The 23,249-nt window shown below is 40.4% G+C and overlaps 1 protein-coding gene across 7 annotated transcripts in view; it reads left to right on the top strand.

The window, feature by feature from the left end:
• Window positions 1–23,249, top strand: part of NPHP4 (nephrocystin 4) — a 145,983-nt gene that overhangs the window by 43,904 nt on the left and 78,830 nt on the right. For 6 of the 7 annotated variants that reach the window (XM_033921887.1, XM_033921888.1, XM_033921889.1 and 3 more), the window contains 5 exons: window positions 1,605–1,741; window positions 4,867–5,048; window positions 6,374–6,500; window positions 15,871–16,053; window positions 20,328–20,466. In XM_033921887.1, coding sequence (XP_033777778.1) covers window positions 1,605–1,741; window positions 4,867–5,048; window positions 6,374–6,500; window positions 15,871–16,053; window positions 20,328–20,466 — 768 coding nt within the window. The remainder of the gene's footprint in view (window positions 1–1,604; window positions 1,742–4,866; window positions 5,049–6,373; window positions 6,501–15,870; window positions 16,054–20,327; window positions 20,467–23,249) is intronic. The other variant, XM_033921892.1, reaches the window with a different exon arrangement.

Raw genomic sequence — 23,249 nt, forward strand, 5'->3', positions numbered from 1 at the left:
CCTGATTTCGGAGTTTAATTTTCTGAATTAGTTTTGATACATTGAAGTGTAATGCTATTATTTAATGATAGTTTGTACCTTTTATAGGACCAGGGATTATTTGCGTTCTTATTGACTAGCTGTTCATATTGTAACTCAGTTCTGTTTGTTTTTAAGTAATGCATAATTTAAAGAGGCATGTTGAAGAATAAGTAGCCAAAATGATACTGAAAGAGAAGTGTAATATTTTGTTTAACAGATTTTCATTTGAAAAGTCACAAATTCACAAAATCAATTAGAAGGATATGAAATAATTATTTGTAAGGGAACATACGGCCTCTTTTACAAAGCCGCCTGGCAAAAGCCCCGAAGCCCTTTAAATCTCTATGGGCTTCAGGGCCATTAGCGCAGCCACTAGCGTGGCTTTGTAAAAGAGGCCGATAGTGATGCTGTGATGATGCCCAGCATCATTGGTCATGAGTTGGATCATTGAGCACACTTTATATAATATTGTTTTATATTATATAAAGTGTGCTCAATGATCCAACTCATGAGTCAGCAACTTATATATTATCTAACTTATCACTATTTTTGAATTAATTTTTTGTGTGTTAATTTTGTATACGATTCTGCCACATTTTGTAATTGTGGAATAAAGCAGTAAGCCAAAGAATGCAATTAAGTATTTACTCAATGTTAGTTATAATTGTTCACATTCTCTCTCCCCTCCGTTCTACCTTCCTCCCTTTCCTCCCTTACATGCCCAAGTATTCGTACAGTGTGCCTTGTACTATTACTACTATCAATTATTTCTATAGTGCTACCAGACGCACGCATCACTGTACAGTCACAAAGAAGACAGTCCCTGCTCGAAAGAGCTTACAATCTAAACCAGGGGTGTCCAAGCTTTTGGCTTCCCTGGGCCGTATTGGCCGAAAAAAATGTTTCTGGGGCCACACAAATGCACAAACACTGCAGCAAGACGGAGGAGGGAGCCGGCAAGACGGTAAACACCCAGGGGCAGCAGAGGAAATCACTGCATCGCCCTTGACCAGGGCTGCACAAAATACTTCACGGGGCCACATGCGGCCCTTGGGCCGCAGGTTGGACACCCCTGATCTAAACAGACAAGACAGACAAACAGAATGTCACGGACAGTTAATCTGCTGGCTAGGTTGGTGGTTAGTGGGGAGTAGGGTTATGGATTGAAGGCTATAACAAAGAGGTGGGTTTTCAGTCTGCTTTTAAACAAGGTAAATGATCTCTGGGTCTATCCGTATCAAATTCTGTATCACTTATATTCGATATGGATATAATTCATCCCATTTCCCTCTTGTTTTTAACCTTAATTGTTCTCTTTTCTTTTAAAATTGTACTTCTCCCTACTATCCTATTGTTTTCATGTAAATAATGTCATATCACTAATAAGTATGTTAATTGTTCCCCATTTTAATTTTTTAATTGTTAAACGCTTAGAATTTATGATTAGCATTTTTCAAATTTTAATAAAACTTGAAATTTGGGGCTTGGCAGACAAACTCGAGTAATTTATTCCAGGCTAGATGAAAGGAACAAAAGTGCCTTGTAGAAAGTGTGTATGTATAATGATATGAATTATTTTCTAGATGATGCTTTACGGAAACCACATCTGCTGAAAACAGTCACATGCCACTTGGATAAGTTGTCCCTCCAGCTGTACCCATCACTAGAGAAATTTGAAGGAGAACTTTTGGAACTACTCAACCATGACCGCTTACTGAAGGTAATACCTAACATAAAACCATCTTTGGTCTGGATTTGAAGTAGGCATGGGATAGGCATGTGGAATCTCTTAGAGAGAGGAAGAGATAAATGGTTACTGTGGATGGGCAGACAAGATGGGTCATATGGTCTTTATCTGCCATCATGTTTCAATGTTTCTATTCACGAATTAGAAGGTGGCTAATAAATTAGGCCACTGGTACTCAGTGGCTAAAAAATGTTGCAGTGGGTCAAGAGAAGTGAAGACTTATCCAATCAAGAGATTATAGTTTCTTGTTCTTAATCGTTTTTATAATATTTCTATAATATTCTTTGACAATAGAAATGTAGGATATTTTGTGTAAATCAGCGTATCAAACGTCTACTTTAGTGAGAATAGATTACATTTCCTAAGAAAACTGCAAATGAAACCATCTTTTTCTCTATAGGAATAAGGTTTTCTACGACATTTCACCCAAACTATGTGGATTATGGACTTATTGTTAAAGACAGTATCAAAGTACTAGGGGTGATCCTTGATAACATTCTGACCTTGATAACAGTCTGACCTTTCATGAGCAGGTTAATATTCTAGTGTGAAACACTACTGTATTCTTCAGACTTTGTTCTGTATGAGACACTTTTGATCTCAAGGCTCTGCAAGCCTAAAGATATCCCACATCAATACTCCAGTCGATCCAAAATAGTTAAACTATTAAATAGACCAAACGTGCTATCACATGACCTTATTTCTTTCTCAAAGAGCATCCTGACACCTTGTCACATATAGGTTTGCATTCAAGGTTACAACTCTGATTTATAGAATATTTTATACAAGTCTTTCACTTTTTCTGTCTAGCCTCATTATTTATATATGTTTTTTCACGTTTATTGCGATTATCCACCCAGAATTTTTCCCATCCTTCACTAAGATTTGCCATGATAATATTCATTTTACTTTTACTATCATGGCTACTTCTATCAGAAATTATCTACCCCTACACCTTGGATCAGAATCTTTAAACAAGAAATGTAAACTGCTTTCTTAGAGGACAAGCAGGCATAATATTCTTACATGTGGGTGATGTCATTCAAGAAACCTGGTACGGATACTTCCAAGTGTGCTGTCACATTAAATCTTTAAGCAAAGGGAAAATCCTCAAAGTCTGTTATCAATATTTAAAGTCACTAGAAGAGTAGCAGTTGCCAAAGGAACGAGGACAGAGTGTTGCACAAAACTATTTAGTGCACTTTCAAACCAAATTGTATAATTAATTTAATTAATGAAGTGTACCCTCAGTGTGAGGTGATAAGCTTACGAGACTGGGTAACAAATACCAGTGCGCTAATGCTGAACTGGATCGGCTCCTCTAGCGTGAACATAAGCTCACCATTTGACCGCACACCATCATAGGGATACACTAGTGTGCTCGTGATTCAGCAATTACAAATAATTAAACCAATAATGTGATATCAAATACTCTTCCCCGTTCCGAGCCTCCCCATATACAGTCAATGCAAGGTCATGGAGATTGTACTTAGCGTGTTTGTTTTTCTTCCACGCTTGAACTTAAAAGCTTAGCAAGATTGTAGGGATGGAGATCTGATAAGTTCTGATCCAGGGCATCAGAACACAGGCAAGGTCAGTACACAGGCAGTTCTGAACCAGGCCAGGTCGGCACACTGATCTAGGCCCTGTGTACGGATCTAGGCCCTGTGAGGCCCTGTGTAGAAGTATGAATCCTTTCTCTTTCCCTCTTGTAAAAGCAAGGAAAAAGGTTTGCACCTTAAGACAGAATGCTGAGGCATTCCCCCCTCCCTTTTGTCACAAGACTCTTGCCACATATTAACCTGACACAGGTTTACCCTTATCTTATTTCTTATCTTGTTTAAGCATCCCTTATATGGGCAACAATCAGACTTTGCCTGAGCAGGCCTTGACTTAAGGCTAATCAAGAGAGCTTAAGGCATATGCATTATAACCTTTGGACTGTCACATGCTATAGTAGGATTTGAGACATATCAGAAATGTACACATTGGGAATCACTTTATTATAACCATTATATGTATTCAGATGTCACGTGAGATAGTAACTTTGAGAAGCACATGAAATATATAAACAATGAATTACTTTGGCCTAATCCTCACTGTAAATGCATTATGAAATTATAACCTTGTAGAGCATTAGCTAAGTAATTAATGGAGCTATGATTCTCAATAAAAGGGGGAGAGACCATCCCTTTAGGTCGCCTCATCCCACTCTGAGCCTTGTGTGTGCAGCATTATTCCTATACAAGATTAAACAGGAGTGGTATTAGTCTGCTATAGCTCCTGTATACTGTTTTTTGTCACTTTGGCATTTCAAAGCTGATATTCAAAGCGGTGGGCATTAGTGACTTGTCCAGAGACACAATGGGGGCAGTGAACACCTTTGCTATATACTGTGCTCCAGTTTGAAGGAATCTGTATAACTCATGTTCACCCTTAGGCTTTTTATACAATGTGTGGATCCATTTCAGATATCTTTGTCTTAGGGCCACCTTCTCCAAAACCCGTGCATTAATGGCCAGTACACCCTGCTAAAAGTTTTTTCGACATCAATTGCAGGACCAACCTGAACACCCACTTCCGTTACCCAAAGCTATGACCCAAAATTTGGGCATGAATCCTGAGTTGCGCACACAACTTGTTTGGTTAATGAGCCAATTAACAGCAATAATGGGGCACTAACAATTAGGATTTGTGTGTGCAACTGCTTTTGCCCGATTCTATGAAGCACCGTGCTTAAATTCTGTTACATACAACCCAAAAGAAGGTGTAGCCGTGGGAGGATCATGGGCCCTCCCAAAGGTTTCACGCAGTATTACAGAAATGAGGTGATGTCCTGGCACCTTATTTGTTCCTCAGTTTCTGGGCAGTGATACGACCTGATTTGTTACTAAAGTCAAAATATAGTTCTTAGGTTTTGCTTCTGTAAATGAATGAATTAATTCCAATCTCATCTTCTCCAGTTCTTGTAGTTTTTCATGCGTTCAGACAAACTTATGACAATGTAATTCTTGATATAATGTATTTTGCTTCTGAAAGCAGTTTTGGTTCTTGCTTTGTAGTTTACAAGTTAAACTGTAGTCTTTGTTGCTTTATAGGATAATTCCATGCCAGATGGAAACACTCTTGTGATTCAGGAACGGCGGCTTCATGTTGGGCTGCATAATGGATTGTGCTTTGTTCAGAAGCCCCATGTGGTCATGGTTGTGCCAGAGAGTGAATCAGTAAGAGGGCGATCTGCTAGTTTTAACAAGAAACGTGAGGCCAACTTCAAATCTAGGTATTTATGCTAGCATAAAACGTCTATATTAATAAGAAGATTTTATTTGCTTAAGCTGAAATCAGTCTAATTCCTGTTTCTGTGTTCCATTGCCTAGCAAATCATCAGTGAGTCATCTCTGTGGTCATAACTTAATATGATGTAATTCATCAGGAAAAAGGTTTAGCGCCATGAATGCACCTTGTACTTTATTATATCATAGGACGCAATGTGTCTTCATTCCATTTCATAAAATTGTAGATAAAAAGGGCATTGAATATAAGAACATAAGCCGTGCCTCTGCTGGGTCAGACCTGAGGTCCATCATGCCCAGCAGTCCGCTCACGCGGCGGCCCATCAGGTCCAGGACCTGTATAGTAGCCTTCTATCTATACCCTTCTATCCCCTTTTCCTTCAGAAAATTATCCAATCCCTTCTTCAAATCCAATACCGTCCGCCCATGCGGCAGTCCATCAGATCCGGGACCTGTATACTAGCCCTCTATCTATACCCTTCTATCCCCTTTTCCTTCAGAAAATTGTCCAATCCCTTCTTGAACTCCAATACCGTTCCCTGTCCTACCACTCCCTCTGGAAGCGCGTTCCAGGTGTCCACCACCCGTTGGGTGAAGAAGAACTTCCTAGCATTGGTTCTGAATCTGTCTCCTTTTAATTTTTCGGAATGCCCTCTCGTTCTTGTAGTTGTCGAAAGTTTGAAGAATCTGTCCCTCTCCACTTTCTCTTTGCCCTTCGTGATCTTATAAGTCTCTATCATATCCCCTCTAAATCTCCGCTTCTCCAGCGGAAAAAATATTAAATGTCCTGCTGTGAACTAGTATCTAATTATGCAGGTGACCTTGAACACTTAGGGGATAATTCATGAAAGGACATTAAGCGCATTAGCACGCACTAACCGCTAAAGACACCCATTATATTCTTATGGACTTGTTTAGCAGTTAACATGTGTTAATGTATTAGCATGCGCTAATGCACTTAATGCCCTTTCATGAATTCCCCCCTTAGCTGTCAATCAATCCATTTTTCTCAGTTCAGGCTATTAGCTAATGCATGAACTTTGAGGATGCTGATGTTATTTGTTGGTACTTTTATGTGGGAAGTAGATTAACAATTGGGAAGAGCTCTAGAAGAAGGGAAACGCATGTCCAAACTCTTTCTGATTGATGGGTTTCTTTGTTTAATCCAATTTGATAAAAGCAGTACACAGAGGCCATGTTCATATATCATGTAGTATAGTTCACACAGGATAAATGGCTTTTTCCTGCATTGATACAAGATATATAAAAGTTTAATGGTATTTGAACATTTTTATATTGTTTTCAATTACAGTTCTTCAATGCCAGTGCTGTTATTAAGGAGTCGCATCCGTCTAACTGAGGTGGTGAATCACCCACGATTTGCAATAGTCTTTCAGCTTGAATATGTCATGTCAGGTGTTGGTGGAATGGATGGAAAGGTATGAATCTTATAGAAAAGGTTTTAGTTATAATATACAGGAAATTACGGGAAACATTTTTATGTTCCCAAAGTAAACAAAACTATTGATTAAATCTTGTGATAATTTTTTTTATTTATAAACTTTTTGCATAAATGCATCCAAATAAATTGACATCAGAAAACGTAATGGTTGGGCACTGAAATTCAAAGTATTTTACAATAAATAAAGGAAAAAAGGAAAAACCGAAAGAACGATATCCCCCTAATTCTATATATGATGCTAAAAATTGCACATGTGCAATTTAATTGTATAACAAGGCAATTAGCACTGATAATTAGATGCTAACAATCATTGGCGATAATAAAAATTTGCATACATATCTTTTAGGGCTAGATTCACTAAACTAACCTAAGCGATCTGATCCATGGCCGAGTCTTCCCGGGCGACCGATTCACCAAGCCTCCTCATGCAAATTGCAGCGATCGGAGCACGACCAATTCGCCAAGCCTCCTCATTCAAATTGCAGTGATTGGAGGTACGCCCCACAGTGACCCTAGAGCAGGGGTGTCCAATGTCGGTCCTCGAGGGCCGCAGTCCAGTCGGATTTTCAGGATTTCCCCAATGAATATACATGAGGTCTATTTGCATGCACTGCTTTCATTGTATGCTAATAGATCTCATGCATATTCATTGGGGAAATCCTGAAAACCCGACTGGATTGCGGCCCTCGAGGACCGACATTGGACACCCCTGCCCTAGAGCGATCCTGCATAGTGATCCTGACGCATGCGCAGACCATCTTCTTTGCCTGTAGATGGTCTGCGCATGTGCTTGCTCTCTGCACAAGTGAGGAAGGAAAGGGGGAAGGTGCTTTGGAACAACACACTTGAGTCAAAGGAAACAATCTAGCCCAAAAGGAATAATAATAATTTTATTTTTATATACCGCCATACCTGGCGAGTTCTAGGCGGTTTACATCAGTTAGATTAGGATCTACGTTTGCACGCAGATTTACAAACAAATTATCAAATATGTAACAAGTATAACCGAAATTGACAGAAGATAGAGGGAGCTTGTTGAAGATAGGGAAGAGATAAGCTATTTTGAGGGGGGAGGAGAGCGGGGGGGAGGAAGTGGGGGGCGAAGTGTTAATATGCATGGGTGGGGCCGTTAGGGGTCTTGTTTGCTGAATAAGTAAGTTTTGAGTGATTTTCTGAAGTCGAGGTAGGAGGGGGCCTCGAGTATCATTTGGGCCAGCCATGGGTTGAGCTTGGCTGCTTGGTAGGCGAAGGTTTTGTCTATGAATCTTTTAAGGTGACAGAGTTTTAGCGAGGGGAAGGCAAACAGTTGAGTTCTACGGGATTTCTTGTTTATGTGATAGAGGTTAAAGTGGGAATTGATGTAGCTTGGTGAAGAGCCATTTACCGATTTGTAGCAGAAGCATGCAAATTTAAAAAGGACTCTTGATTCAAATGGCAGCCAGTGGAAGGAAGGAAGGGCTGAAGGTCAGGGTGGGGGGAGGATGTAATTTTCTATTCCTAAACCTTTTTGGTTGCCGGTTACTCGCGAGCCCATGGGAGTGATTAAAAGCCTTGCTCCCATGGCTTCTGCTATGGTTTTAACCCACGGGGCTCCTCACGCCATGCTCTGTTCTGTCTGAACACACCGTAGTGCAGCCCCACTTTAAACCTGCAGGCTAAAACCACAGGCTCGCACTGCAGGGAAGGGCGGCAGAGAGCAGGACAGTCGGAAAGGATGTGAGTGACTGGTCCCCAGCAGTCGCTTCTTTTTTCATCGGCCAGCCCAGTCGGTGTTCCTGATTTTGTTTAGTGAATCGCCGCCTTCCTACTTTGCATGCCATTTCCCCTCATTTGCATGCGCGGATCGGATCAGGAGGAAGGTTAGTGAATCGGGTCAGGGTCCCAAACTGGTCGGGACACGATTGGTAAGGTTAGTGAATTTGGGCCTTAGTTGCTATTCTTTAAAGATGTGCATGTCAGTTTTTACGTTTAGGAACATCGTCACTCCACAGAGTTTTTTTGGGTTTTCTCTGGATTTTCTTCTTTGTGGATATTTCGGGGTCAATTCCTTTTGTTTTTTGGCATTCTTTTAAAAAAATAGTCCAAAAAAGTGAATGTATTTCCCTGAATGAGAACTTAGAAAAAATAAAAAAGCTCCAGTAGGAATACGGCTTCATCTGGAGAAATACCATCTTTCTAAGATGGGTAGTGGAACTATTTCAGGGAACCTATTCACTTCCTGACCAAAAATAAGGATTTCACACTCAGTAACTCAGGCCCCTTTTGTAGGTAAAGGAAAAGGCTGAAAATAAGATTGAGAAGATATTTAGAAAGAAACAAGAGAATACCTTGTAAACTGCTTGGATTGTGTTAAATGGAATGCAGTCTAAGTGTGACTAAAATGCTGCAATCAACATCATTATGAAAAAGACGCATTTTCTTCTCTGGAAAATATTCTGATTCATATTTGTGTTGACAAATATGTATAGACCGAGCGACCAAATAAAATAATTGTAAGCCCCATGAGTGAGCAGGCTTTGTGTAAATCACCACAGGCGCCATTTCTTTAAATGTGGTTAATAAGACGTTTGGGAACACAGTACAATACAAACGGGGGAAATAGGTTCTTTGATAAAGGAAAATAGATCTCATGAAAGTCCCCTGTTCAGCATTGTATATTGAAAAGTTCAGAACGTTTCCGATGTGAGGCTAAATTAAAGCAAGCCTTTTATGTTGTTCAAAAGAAACAAAAAGCAATTTTCAGGCTGACTTGTTGATCAGAGCCTATATGTTCTGTCTTCGGTTTGTTTATTTTCTTCTTACTGTTCTTTGCTGCTTTCTTCCTTTTTTTTAAATTCTTTATTGATTTTCTAAATTTCAAAATATATATCATATAAGTTAATATACAGTGGTGCCTCGCATAACGAACGCCTCGCACAGCGAACGCTGCACACAACGAACTTCATGTCTTGATTCATACAATGAACTTCGTTTCACACAACGAACTTCGTTTCACACAACGCGTTTCACACAACGAACTTCGTTTCACACAACGAACTTCGTTTCACACAACGCGTTTCACACAACGAACTTCGTTTCACACAACGAACTTCGTTTCACACAACAAAGTCGCCCGAGCTGCCGATGTATTGCATCCTTCCGCGCAGGCACTGCAGGCAGTCGTTAGTCACTGCGCTTAACTGCCCTCTCTCACTGTATACAGTCGTCCTTTTAAGATAAACTCAATATTTTTTATATATCATGGCTTCTAAAAAAAGCAGGAAGGTGATTTCTGTTGAAATGAAACGGGAAATAATTAGAAGGAGTGAATGTGGGGTAAAACAGTGTGACCTCGTCAAAGAGTTTGGCCTCAGCAAGACCACCATTTTCACCATTTTGACAAATTTATCTTTTTTTATGTCATCTTAGCATATTTTATGCTGCAGAACGAATTATTTTTTTTAACATGTATTGTTATGGGAAAACGCGTTTCACATAACGAACTTTTCGCATAACAAACTTGCTCCTGGAACGAATTAAGTTCGTTGTGTGAGGCACCACTGTATATCAAAATATATCTCAAAATATATATCATATAATAAGTTAATAAAAGCACATTCAACTTACAAATATGCATAACCAACCCAATAAAACACAGAAACATAGACTATCCCAATAACCTTATCCTATTCAGATTAAAAATATCCTCCTACCCAAGGTGGACATACTCAAAAGCCAAATTAGGACAGAAATAGCCCCCACCCACCCTTTCCTGGATGTGTACGAAAATAAACCAAAACTGACTCATAATCCAAGACCTACTGTTGACATCATGTATTACCTCACTATAGTAGGTCTTGGATTATGAGCCAGTTTTGGTGCTTTCTTCCTTTACTTCATTGACAAGCATAATGACTCAGTCACACAAGGCTTCATCCAAAGGCAGCAATACAAACCAGTTGAGAAAAATCTAGAAGGTCTGTCTAAGCAGGTGTCGTACCTTCCACCCAGCTATCTTCAATCACCTCAGTCTTGTTTTGTGGTCTGCCCATCGGCCGCCCGCAGTGGGAGGCTGTCTTGTAGTGGTGTAGTGGGAAGGTGTGTGTGGGGGAACGGTCTGCACCTGGTGCAGTCTTGGTGGGGACGTTTGCACCTCTCCTCCTCCCATTCCTTCCTGCTCCACCCCCACAGGCGTGTGTGCCTTCTCTTCTTCCGTACCTCTAACTTCGCCAGCACAAGCAGCATCTCTAACCTGTTGCTTACGGCGGCCTTGGCTCTGCCTCTGAAGTTACTTCCTGAAAAATAGCAAAGGTTCTGGATTGGCCTTGTGGGACTAAAGGAAAGAAAATTAGCAGTAAAGAACTAATTTCTCCTTCTTGTTCACCTCAGAATGCTAACCTGCTTATGTGCAAGCAGATGCTCTTGGGGAGCAAATTTAGAAAGTCCAGCTTGGTAAAAAAAAAAAAAAAAAAAAATTTGTCCTCTTTGCCCCTAAAATAATCCCTGATTCCCCAGCTTTCCTGAAAGGTGTCAGTTACCTAAACTTTCCCATTCCACTCCCAAATACCTTTGATTATACAGATGATGCTCATTCACCCTTGTAAAAGTCAGGCCTCCCCAGTACCTACCAAGGTTCCTCCCATTCTAGTGGAGGGGGAGGGGGCTGGTGAGACCCCTATTCACTCTTTGGTAGCTGCAGCTTCCCAAATGGCATTACAGCCCCTAGTGGTAGTATTATGGCATGGCATGGCCCTTTAAAAGACAGCAAAACCAACTTTACTTTGCTGCAGCAGGGAATGCGCAGAAATAAATTTACTGCAGACATGAATCCTGTACTAATAAAGGGCCCTAAGTTTGTATCTTTGGCTGTGGAGGTTACAAGTATCTGGAGAATTAAAACATTTGTTTTCCTAATTCTCATCCTGTTGTTCTAACTACTACTGTTGTTCTAACTACTACAGTCTTATATTAATTTTGGGTCCAAAAAACGCACTAGGGCTTATTTTCGGGGATGTCTTATTTTTTTTCATTTACAACAATCATCTCTCCCTTCCTCTCCTCTACCCCAATTCTTCCTCTTTACTTTCTCCCCCCCCATATATAGCATCATTCTTCCCCTCTCACCCATCCCCTTGTGCATCCCCAACCCTTCCACCGTGAGACTATCTCCGCTCCGAGGCCTCCTAAAGCAGCAGGGGTGAGGGTTACGGAATTGACGAGCCCAATTTTTTTTCAGCAAATCAGGCAGCACTAGTGTCAGGGATGGAGTCAGGGAGTGTCGGAGACATTCGGGAGGGGGGATCGGGGGGTTGATCTTAACTAGGGCTTATTTTTGGAGTAGACCTTATGTTAGGAGCATCTTTAAAAATCATGCTAGGGCTTATTATCGGGATAGGTCTAATTTTGGGGGAAACATGGTAGCTTCTCCTCCACTCCTTCTAGTGGAATAGTGTTTGCTCCTGAGAAGCCTTGATTCTATGTGCATTTGTTCCATGACCCATTGGTTTTCCATATTTGCTTCTCAGATGTAAATTTAATACTACTTTTAAGTTCCTTATCCTGAACTGATTGCCATGTTTTACATTTTTCTCTTAAGTGCTTACTTAACTGGTTTTTATTGTGTGGTGTTACGTTCTTTATATTTTCTGCATTACTCTTAAGGGAAGGTGGTATAGTAAATAACTAGTTAAACTAAACCTTTTAAAAGATTTCTTAATCGAACTTTCTGACAATCAGCCCTCCAGACCCTGCTTAGCTTCTGAGATCTAACAAGTTCAGGTGCTCCTTGGCCAGTGCTAATGACTCCAAACCCAGGGGTGGGCATCTCCGGCCCTCGAGGACCAGAATCCAGTCGGGTTGTCAGGATTTCCCCAATGAATATGCATGAGATCTATTTGCATGCACTGCTTTCAATGCATATTCATTGGGGAAATCCTGAAAACCCGACTGGATTCCTGTCCTCAAGGACCGGAGTTGCCCCACTCCTGTTCTAACCTGAACAAAAATCAGTTCTTCCATAGGAGTTGCAAGAATTCCATACATTAAATGATGTTCTTCAATAACACACAAATACTGTATTTCAAAGCCAACTGTTTCAAAAAGGATCCAGCATCAGGACATCTGCCAATTATAGCTTTGTCTACCATACATATATTTCAAAGTGGGGATCTTAATGTTTTAAAAATTGAGAGGCAGTAATAGAACAGCAGTTGTGACAAAATAATGGCCTCCCACTGCAAAGGAAATGCCAGGTTTTTATAGCTAATAAATATTGAGCCAAACCCAAAATGTTTATTCACAGAATGGGATATTTGTTTTCCTGCACATCCTGGTATTTAGTTTGAATTATTTGGGTTAGAACGTGAAAACTGAAGATTAGTGTGAGATCCAGCACCCACTACAAAACCAATTTATATCCAATTCTCATGTCCTGCTAAGGCTTTGGCATTGCTAAACCCTAGTGGCGCCATGAGCCTAGGATCTAAATGAATGCCAGGGGAGGGGGAGGGAGAAGAAAGGAAAGTAACATTATTAAACTGTGATTGGGATTTGTTAGGAAAGGGAAGATGATTATGTCAGGAGGTGGTTTAGGAATAAGGGAATAATTGATTGAGGAGGACAGGAAGGAAGGGAAGATGATACCAAAGGCATAGTGGGAAGACAAGGCAGGTGATTTAATTGAATTTAATATTCAAGTTTATGTTATGCATCTTTGCCATAAAACTACAGTACAGATTAAAACCCTACTAAAATGAAACACAAAACCGTTTCTTCCTGAAAACCAAACACGGTACTCCTACTCCACCTCCTCAACTTCCTCTATATTATCCAAAACACTGTTTAAAAATCTAAGTCTTCGGTAGTTGACGAAAAGGAGGATAAACTTTTAATGGTTTTTATTTCTTCTGGCGAATCATTCTAAAGACTCAGGGGCTCATAATTGAAACGTAAACACATCTAAAAACCCGTCCAAGTCGGCACTTGGATGACCTAAAAGACGGGTCGTCCAAGTGCCGATAATCCAACCTATTTTTTGGATGTATCCAGGGACTTTTTAGGCCTCTGAATGCCGCTGTGCGCCCAGAGCTAAAAAGGGTGTATCTGGAGGAGTGGTTAGGGCGGGATGTGGACCAACCTAGACTTAGTCGTCCTGCAGGGATAATCAAAGGTTTTATGAGACTTCCTATATGGAACTTATATGTTAAGACTTATATGATGTAAAAATAGGTATCAGTGCCCAAAAAGTATCCAAAGTGACCAGATAACCACTTCAGAGACAAAGTAAAGACCCTCGCACCCTCCCCCAATGTTCACTGACTCCTCCTCACACCCCTGCAAAGATCAGAATAAAAGCATATCTCCAAAACATCAGCACCTAGTATAGGAAAGCCTAATAGCCTTAGGGGAGGGGTAGTGAACCGTAGAAAGGAGGACCCAGGCCAATTAGCTACTTTGATCACTACATTTATGGTGGAACATGTGTGCCCACCAACCCCTCCCCTCCAAACCCTACTCTACTGCCATTTAGGTGCCACCTGCAGCCATAAGGGCTGTTGAGGTTGTAGACAGGTGGGTATAGTGGGTTTTGGGAGTGTTCTGGGGGATCACCGTAACCTATAAGGGAGTTCTGGTGAGATGTTTATGTGGCAACCTTTTTGTGAAGTTCACAGCAGTGCCTTGTAAGGTGCCCCACTTCTCTGTTGTCACGTCTGGGTGGCCAGTCCATCACAATGCTGACACCCTCCCATGTCCAAATGGTCTTGTTCTGGGTGTTTGGGACTTGGGCAAATTTTTGGTCGAGAATGTGGTATAAAGATAGACGTACTGGCGGTCTGGCCGATCAAACACCTGGACGTTCAAATAGATGATTAACCCCCACCCCCACCCCCAGTAGAGTCAGGTATATGAAGCACCGCTGAGGTATCGTGAAGCCCTGGTCCTCCAACAGGATCTGATCCCCAAGGAGCAATGTTCTGTAGTCCCATTCAATATCACGTTGCAAGACCAGTTGAAGCTGCGCAAAAGAGGAGTCCCAGATAGACAATTCAGGACATTCTAAAAAGGAATGCAGTCTAGTCCCAGGGGCCCCCCTACATCTGCTGCACAAAGACTCCTCCCATAAGCCCATACCTGGCCTTATGGAGGGTGTTTTTGCAGTTGCCTCTGGTCTCTCGGAATGGGATGGGGGAGGGGATAGGGAGGGGGGAGTGTGTCTGCAGTGTGTTTTTGGATTGAGTGTGCTTGCTTGTATGGGTGTTGTTGTCTGGTGGGCGTGCTTTCTCTCTCCGGTTGGTATTGGGGGGGAGGGGGATGTCCTGTTTTATGGGGAAACGAAAATGGTGGAGCCGACATGAGAGACTGACTGTTTTTGTTTCTTGGACAGTTCTGCAGTGTCATGTTGTATATTCCTTTATTGGTGCGGCTTGTTATTCTCTTTCCCTAATTGCCATTGTTTGCTTATTTTTCTTCTGTGGTCTGTTTGTTTCTCTTGTTGACTTACTAATAATAAAAATGATTTTCAAAAAAAAAAAAAAAACCCCAACATTTTAGATATACTTTTCGAGAATGGACATTTTCCCACTGCTGACTTTGGGCAACTAGCACCCTATGTCCAAATCGGTTTTGATTATGTCCCTCTCAGTTCTTGCACTAGAAAAAGATACCTGCATTCTAACTAATATAACATCTTTGGATGATTACAGGGTTAGATTTAATGATGCACTAGATCGGAGTTTGTCTGGGATGAAGAGAAGCCCCAGAAACTAAGGACTGGGAGGATGCTTTGGTGGCCCTGGAAGCTTTTCCCTCTGCTTCAACCTGAGGTAAAGCTTCCGGGTTATTGAAAGCAACGAGTTTAAGTTGCCAACGGCTCGAAGATTGTAAGCATGAGGGAGAGAGGTTTTCTGCTGGAGGAAGGGAGGTGAGGTGCCAGACTGGCAGCTCATTTGTGTCTTCTCTGTGGCACCCCTGTGAGTTCACCATAGTGCCCTAGGGCACCATGGCACACAGTTTGGGAAACACTGCACTATTAAAAAGCTAAATAATGGACAATTATGGTTTGCATTTTGTCTACTCTTCTTGAAACTCTAGCCAATTTTGTATGGTATTGTATTCAATTTCCATACTTAATATATATTTACCTGAACTAATACAGAAATGTTAAATTTCTTTTAAACACCGGGATATAATACTACTTAAAAACCAAATATACCACCAGCTTTTAATAGTTTTAAAAGTAGGCACCTCTACGTTTGTGCTGCAATCATTGTGAACAATTTGTAAATCTCAGAGACTTACCTTAAGAAACCCGCATCGCATGAAAACATCAACAGTGAACATTTATTACCTCTATATGTTTTTATTCTTAGATACAGTCTACAAGTTCTTTACCTACACCAGCTTACATGCATATGATCCGATGGGCTGCGTGGAATCCTTTCATGGAATCAAGTTCTTCTGAAGTAATGCTACCCCTGCAGGGAGGACCCCAACATAATCCTAGCAATGATCTCGTGTACAAGATACCTTCCACTAACATGACCTCTCATGAGGTAATGTGAACACTTTTAGCTACTATGTTACTTGAGCTGAAGAATATATTTTTGAGAAAGCCTCTTTATACAAAAGGCCTGTGTGCATAACAGAGCAGTATGTTCTACTTCTAACAGATACCACTAAACCGAAGTGAAAGCAAAAACTGAACAATTTACCAAAGTAAACACAGAGCATATAAGTCATGAATATTATCTGTAAAGGGGAAAAGACCTCAAATGTCCCCGTGCCCTAAGCTCATGGCTTGGTTCAAGGGCACAATGGGGGCAAGGGTAGTATCACTGGTCGAAAAACCCTCTTTTGGTGTACAAAAGATAACATAAAGGCACTTATCTCAAATCCCAATGGTGGCTCTGACCGTTTCACCTATCGGCTTCCTCGGGGGATTTTACGAATATCGCTCATTCTTAAAACGTTGGTAATAAGAAATCTTTGCTGCTTGAAAACGAAGAAACTTGTATGTGTTGCCACAGATGTAGCCTTGTCCGCTTTACTGGCGTGTTGCAGAGATAGAGAATTCACTCAAATCCGTCTCTCCAGATTTGAGATAAGTGCCTTTATATCAGGGATCTCAAAGTCCCTCCTTGAGGGCCGCAATTCAGTCGGGTTTTCAGGATTTCCCCAATGAGTATGCATGAGATCTATGTGCATGCGTTGCTTTCAATGCATATTCATTGGGGAAACCCTGAAAACCCAACTGGATTGCAGCCCTCAAGGAGGGACTTTGAGATCCCTGATTTATATTATCTTCTGCTGGTTTCCTTTTCAAGATTTGCTGGTTTGAGTGTTATAGCGGCAATTCTTATGTTCTTATAGGTCATTCTTTAGTTCTGAACTCCCAAACCCCAAGAAATAGAACTGGATAAGGGGGAGAGACAAGTCCAAGAATAGTAAATCTGCTCTAAGAACAACCAAATAATAGAAATTCGGTGATTGGGAGAGCCCTCAGTCGCATAGCCTCCCACAGGAAACTCCCAGAAGCAATGGCTGTCACTGGCTTACACCCAGAAGGGTGTTAACTGCGAAACATCCCCGGGCTCTCTCCGTGTGAATTAAGTGATGAAAGTGCACGCAAATAGTGCTGAGTGTGAAAAAATATAAATAACAAATCAAAAAACACACTCTACAATTCAATAAAATTGTCTCTACCCCTTATCCAATTGGATTTTGCTTTGTTGGATTTGGACGTTTGATATTTATACTTTGGCCCCCTGGTTAAGGGGTAGAGACAATTTTATTGAAGTGTAAAGTGTGTTTTTTGATTTGTTATTTATAGTTTTTCACACTCAGCACTATTTGCGTGCACTTTCATCACTTAATTCACACGGAGAGAGCCCGGGGATGTTTCACAGTTAACATCCTTCTGGGTGTAAGCCAATGACAGCCATTACTTCTGGGAGTTTCCAGTGGGAGGCTGTGTGACTGAGGGCTCTCCCAATCACCGAATTTCTATTATTTGGTTGTTCTTAGAGCAGATTTACTCTTCTTGGACTTGTCTCTCCCCCTTATCCAGTTCTATTTCTTGGGGTTTGGGAGTTCTTGTTTTTCCTGTGATTTTTCATCTCCCGTTCACTTTCGGGTTTTGCTACCATTCTTTAGTTCTGAGCATGACACAGTTTTTCCCTTACGCAGCGACCCCCCCATCTCAGTTTTGTTCTTTTTGCTCTGCTGAACAGATAAAAAAAGGTTTCAAGGTTTTATTAAAATTTGATTTAATCGTTTATCTAATTTCTAAGCGAGTTTACAATATATATAAAAAAGAGCATGAACATAATAAAAATACCATTAACAATACCATTAATACTTACAAAAAGAAAACAAAATACAAAGAAACATCAACTAATAATTGGCATAGTAAAAAGGGATAAAAGAGACAGACAGACGGGAGACAAAAGGAAATAGGGTTAGAAATACAATTTGGATAGGAACGAAAGACAAATAAGGAAAGCTGTTCCTAAAGCTTGTTCTCAGGTGTTTGAAAGGAGTCATTTATTGTAAAAATATTTTTATAGGCAACATGGATGTTGTGCGAAGCACAGATACCATCTACGAAGGCTGATTGAAAAGTAATGAGACTTTTTTGTATTCCTTTAGAATTGGATGACTCCACAGGATCTGAACATTTTTCTCTTTCAAAGTAGTGTCCTTCACATTCAAAACATTTTTTTTGCAGCAATTCAAAGATGTGCAGTAGACTATTTTGCGACATCTCTTTAGTGCTGCAGCTGAGGCTAATTGTTTCACCATTGTACAGTGTATACTTGCCTTGCGTTTCAAAATTTTCATTGCCACTCTTTCCAAGTTTTACACAAAATTCAATCACATACCACTGGCGTACTCTCACAGACACGTCTTCCTCATCTGCCCTGATGAAACATACAAAGTTCTTCCTCTCACTGTGATCCAGCAACGAAGACTACGGCAGTCCCAACTGCAGGTTCAGAAACGGTGAACCAGCACAGCATTACAGATTACAAAGAATTGGAATAGATTCTTCAAACTTTCGAAAAATAAAAGAACAAGAGGACACTCGGAAAAGTTGAAAGGAGACAGATTCAAAACGAATGCTAGGAAGTTCTTCTTTACCCAACGAGTGCTGGACACCTGGAATGCACTTCCAGAGGGCGTAATAGGGCAGAGTATGGTACTGGGGTTCAAGAAAGGACTGGAAAAAGGGATAGAGGGGTATAGATAGAGGATTACTGCTCAGGTCCTGGACCTGTTGGGCAGCCACGTAAGCGGACTGCTGGGCATGATGGACCTCAGGTCTGACCCAGAAGAGGCATTGCTTATGTTCTTATGTTCTTAGATTGAATTATAGTTTCTGGTGGAATTCTTTATGTCATATATATAAAATGGAAAGGGTAATAGGTACACAGCAGGGGTATTTAATTGTAAGGAAGATGGGGATGGAAATTATTATATGTTTTTCTGTGTTCAAAGATTGTTATGGAATAGGGAGGAGGGGGGGAGATAAATTCTAAACTGGATTATTGCAGAATATTAAGTGTTGTATCTAAATTAAAAATGTTTTTATTTGCTGAAACACTTATCATAAGTTTTAAAAATGAATAAAGATTTTGGCATTTTGGAAATCAATATGGGGCCAAATTAATTGTTTGTTGGAAAATCCAGTGGCATTGTCTTATGATACTATATTATTTGGCATGATTATGAGGGCTAAAAGCCAAATATCATCTAAGAACAACGGGCTTTTGTTAATAATGACAGGAGTCGCCATACAACAAATTACAAGCAATTGGAAGAATTGGAAAAGACTTAATTATAGTTTTTGGTGGAACTCATTGTATCATATGTATAAAATGGAAAGGACATTGGCCATTCAGAAAGGGAATTTTAAGAGGTTTCAGGAGATTTGGGAGCCATTAGCAAAATATTGTGACGTTTAAATACTGTTTTCCTCTTTAAATATGCACATCCAGGAGGGGGGAGGTGGGGGGATGATAGGTTAATGAATTTTGAATAATTAATATGGGCTGATAATAGATATTTTATGTAAGGACATGGTAATTGATAAGGGGGGAGGGGGATTCAATTCTGAAATGGATATTACAAGAATATTAAGTGTGATATTTGAGCATAAAATTTTGTATTTATTGTTACACTTATTGTAAGTATTGAAATCAATAAAGAATTGGGGGGAGGGGGGAAAAAGAACCAGCACAGCATTGCCACATCTTACTTTTCAATCAGCCCTTGTATGCGCCAGTAGCTGTATTAATGTGCCATTATGTCGCTGTGCTGATACACCAAATTATTATGACAACTGGCTATTAAAGGACTCGTGAGTTATTGTTGGAGGTTCTGTTTGCTTTGTTGTCTAGAGCAGTGGTTCCCAACCCTGTCCTGGAGGACCACCTGGCCAATCGGGTTTTCAAGCTAGCCCTAATGAATATGCATGAGAGAGATTTGCATATAATGGAAGTGACAGGCATGCAAATCTGCTCCATGCATATTCATTAGGGCTAGCCTGAAAACCCGATTGGCCTGGTGGTCCTCCAGGACAGGGTTGGGAACCACTGGTTTAGAGTATCTGTGTGTGATTGTATGCATGCTGATTATATTTATTGCTAATATATTTTGATTTAAGCTGTGTTTATCTTGATGTTTTTCATGTCACCCATCCTGAACACTTACCGTAATTGTTGGGCAGGAAATAAGTGAAATAAATCTATTGGATTTCAGAACATGGTTGAATCAGATTTTACAGACCTTTCAGAATGTGTTTGATATAGCTTGTTTTCAATTTTAGGTAAAGCAGGTTGAATGTGGTACTGTCCATTTCCACTTTTCTGTCCGGGCAGAAGGACACCTGGGAGCATCTATAGATTCCATGGCAGATATCAGTCAGGAGCTACCACGACCAAAGAGAGTTCCTAAGACATCTCAGTGTAAGTGTTCTCCAGCCTGTAGGACGCATGTTTGGTATCCAAACGTCTAGAATTGTGTATTTTCCAAGCTTCTTTTAATTTGCCTTTCACAATTTGTGAGAAACAGAGATTTTTCCAGTATATTTTTCTGAGGCACACAGTTGGACTCTTAGAATATTGTCCATGGAACTTGAGATCTGACTTATATGGAGTATTTATTTATTTATTTTTTAAATTTCTATACCGTTTTTTTCCAAAACGGTTTACAGGGAGTTACATACATAAAATATTAAAAGTCAGTACAGATAAGAACAAAAGCAGGCAGATTCAATCTTGCATAAAGTCAATTGTTCAAAGAAATGCATCTACAAAGAGTTGAGTCTTCAACATTTTCCTAAATGAATTCCTCTCTCCACATTTTCGAATCTGGCCAACAAGGCCATTCCATAACTTGACTCCTGCACATGTAAAAGTCATGACATTCATTTCCACATATTTAGGGTTAGCCTTTGTTTTCAACAATGCGGCACTTTCAGAACACAGTGATCTTAGTGGTTGATAACCAGACATACTCTTAAAAAGTTTAGGCATCGTACCATATAGAAATTGATGACATAACATATTGAATTCTATACACAACTGGCAGCCAATGTAATTGTTGAAGATATGGAGTAATATGCTCATATCTTGAGTAGGAAAGAATATCTGTTAGATACCTTTGCCTTTAAATATTTTAAAAATAAGACAGGTTCCCTATTTAGCAGTGAGAAATCTGGTTCAGTTTAAACATAAGTATATTTTCAGTTGATTTATCTGTTTAAGTCAGGCTGCTAAATGTGTGGACCTGAACCTAAATGGATAAGTTATCCATTCAAGTTGTGGCAGCTATTTATGTGAATCTGCTTAAATGGATAAAATAACCAAATAATGCAGAATCTCTCTGCTACTGGTTAGCATTTAGTTGCATACCTAGAACACCTTCTGGCATTTCATTTTTTTTTTTAAATCCAGATAACTTTTGGCCAGATGCCGCTCTAGTCTTACAATTGCTTTCTCATCTGTCTCGTTCAGCTCGACTTGTATAGCTCCTGGCTTTTCTTTCTCACTAGGCTTCCCATCCATCTCTCATCTTTCACCTCCTACATGGCTGATAGTTTATATCGCCTGCTGAGTGTCTTACTCTTATCCAGCTGTTAGCACTTCTTTTCCTCATGTTACATCTGATTTCTGATTTGTATAGAGCAATCCATGCAGTGTACTGAGGAGCATCTCTTTATTTGCACTAGATCCTTATTATCCAAGCCCTGCATTATGCTTTATGCATTATCTTGTAAGCGCTATGTTTTAAATATTTTATTTTCACATAAGATCATAAGATAAGCCATGCTGGATCAGACTGAGGTCCTTCAAACTCTGCTTCTTGTCTCTGACAGTAGCCAGGTCTGTGCAGTTGATTTTTGAATGTTATCGAGTTTGCCCTCTTATTGTAGTTGTCAACTCAAACCTGGTTATTTGATTTTATCATCTTCTTAATATCATCTATACCAGTGTTTCCCAACCCTGTCCTGGAGGACTACCAGCCAGTCGGGTTTTTGGAATAACCCTAATGAATATGCATGAGAGAGATTTGCATATAATGGAGGTGAAAGGCATGCAAATCTGCTCCATGCAAATTCATTAGGGCTATCCTGAAAACCTCCAGGACAGGGTTGGGAAACACTGATCTATACTATTCATATTACCAAAATATAATTTTTTGTTACATGGTTTTTTTTTTTTTTTTTTAACTTAGAATGAATGTTGTTAAGCATGTTTTTTTTTAAATTACCAATGAAAGATCCTTGTCTCATCCAAGGCCAAAATTGGATATTTTTCATTAGATTTACTGCATAAAAGACAGCATTTACAGCAATGCAATTTCAAATCTGATTAATTATTACAGTTGTTTTAACTTTTAGAAAACACCATATGTGCTTAGATTCGTCAAGTTTAGAAAAATGTTTACAGATTTGAAGTACAGTAGAATGCTGATTATCCGGATTGCTTTGGGGTCTCAGTTTATATTTGAGTTCCTCCCTGAAGTACCATTCCTATCTCTCTCCCTCCCACTAGTGTTCCTTTTCTGCTTCTGCCGCCACTGTCATCATCCCAGCCCATCCCCCCCCCCCAAAACCAGGAGGCTCCCCCACCGTCAGCACGTCCTCTACAAGAGAAGAGAGTGTTCCCCACCCCTTAACGAACAGACCCCATCAACCCCCCTCCCGGACACAGAGGAAGGACATCAGGCCTACCTTGTTTCCCTGGTGGTTTATTGGCATGCTGGGGTAGGAACAATTCCCACTCGCTTCTGCCCATGCTTTTTCAGCGACCAAAATAGCTGCCAAGACTTCCAGTGACAGTCTCGTGAGGCTATGAGAAGTGAGGCTATGAGGTTAGTCCAGATAATTGGCATCTACTGTATTTAAAAAGTCTGACTGTATAATCTGATACTCTTGATACTTCCTTGTGCCAGACAGGCTAAGCAGATTGGAGACATATTCTGGATCTACAATCAGTCACCCACTTCTTGTGAATTCCCTTTGTCTGAATGGACAATGAAGTACATGGCGAGAGGAATCGGGGATCTCCCTACTAGTCCAGCCAATTGTGGCAGGGGAATCCCCAATCAGCTGAGCTGGCAGGACTCCCTGAAGCTGTGGATCCAGGGAGTCCTGCCAGCTCAGCTGATCAGTGACTCCTCTGCCTTGATCAGCTGATGGCAAGCTGTGGACTATTTTCGGGATCCCCCCAGCAAAGGTAGGTGC

Source organism: Geotrypetes seraphini, chromosome 15, assembly GCF_902459505.1.
Source record: "Geotrypetes seraphini chromosome 15, aGeoSer1.1, whole genome shotgun sequence".
Lineage (NCBI taxonomy): Eukaryota > Metazoa > Chordata > Amphibia > Gymnophiona > Dermophiidae > Geotrypetes > Geotrypetes seraphini.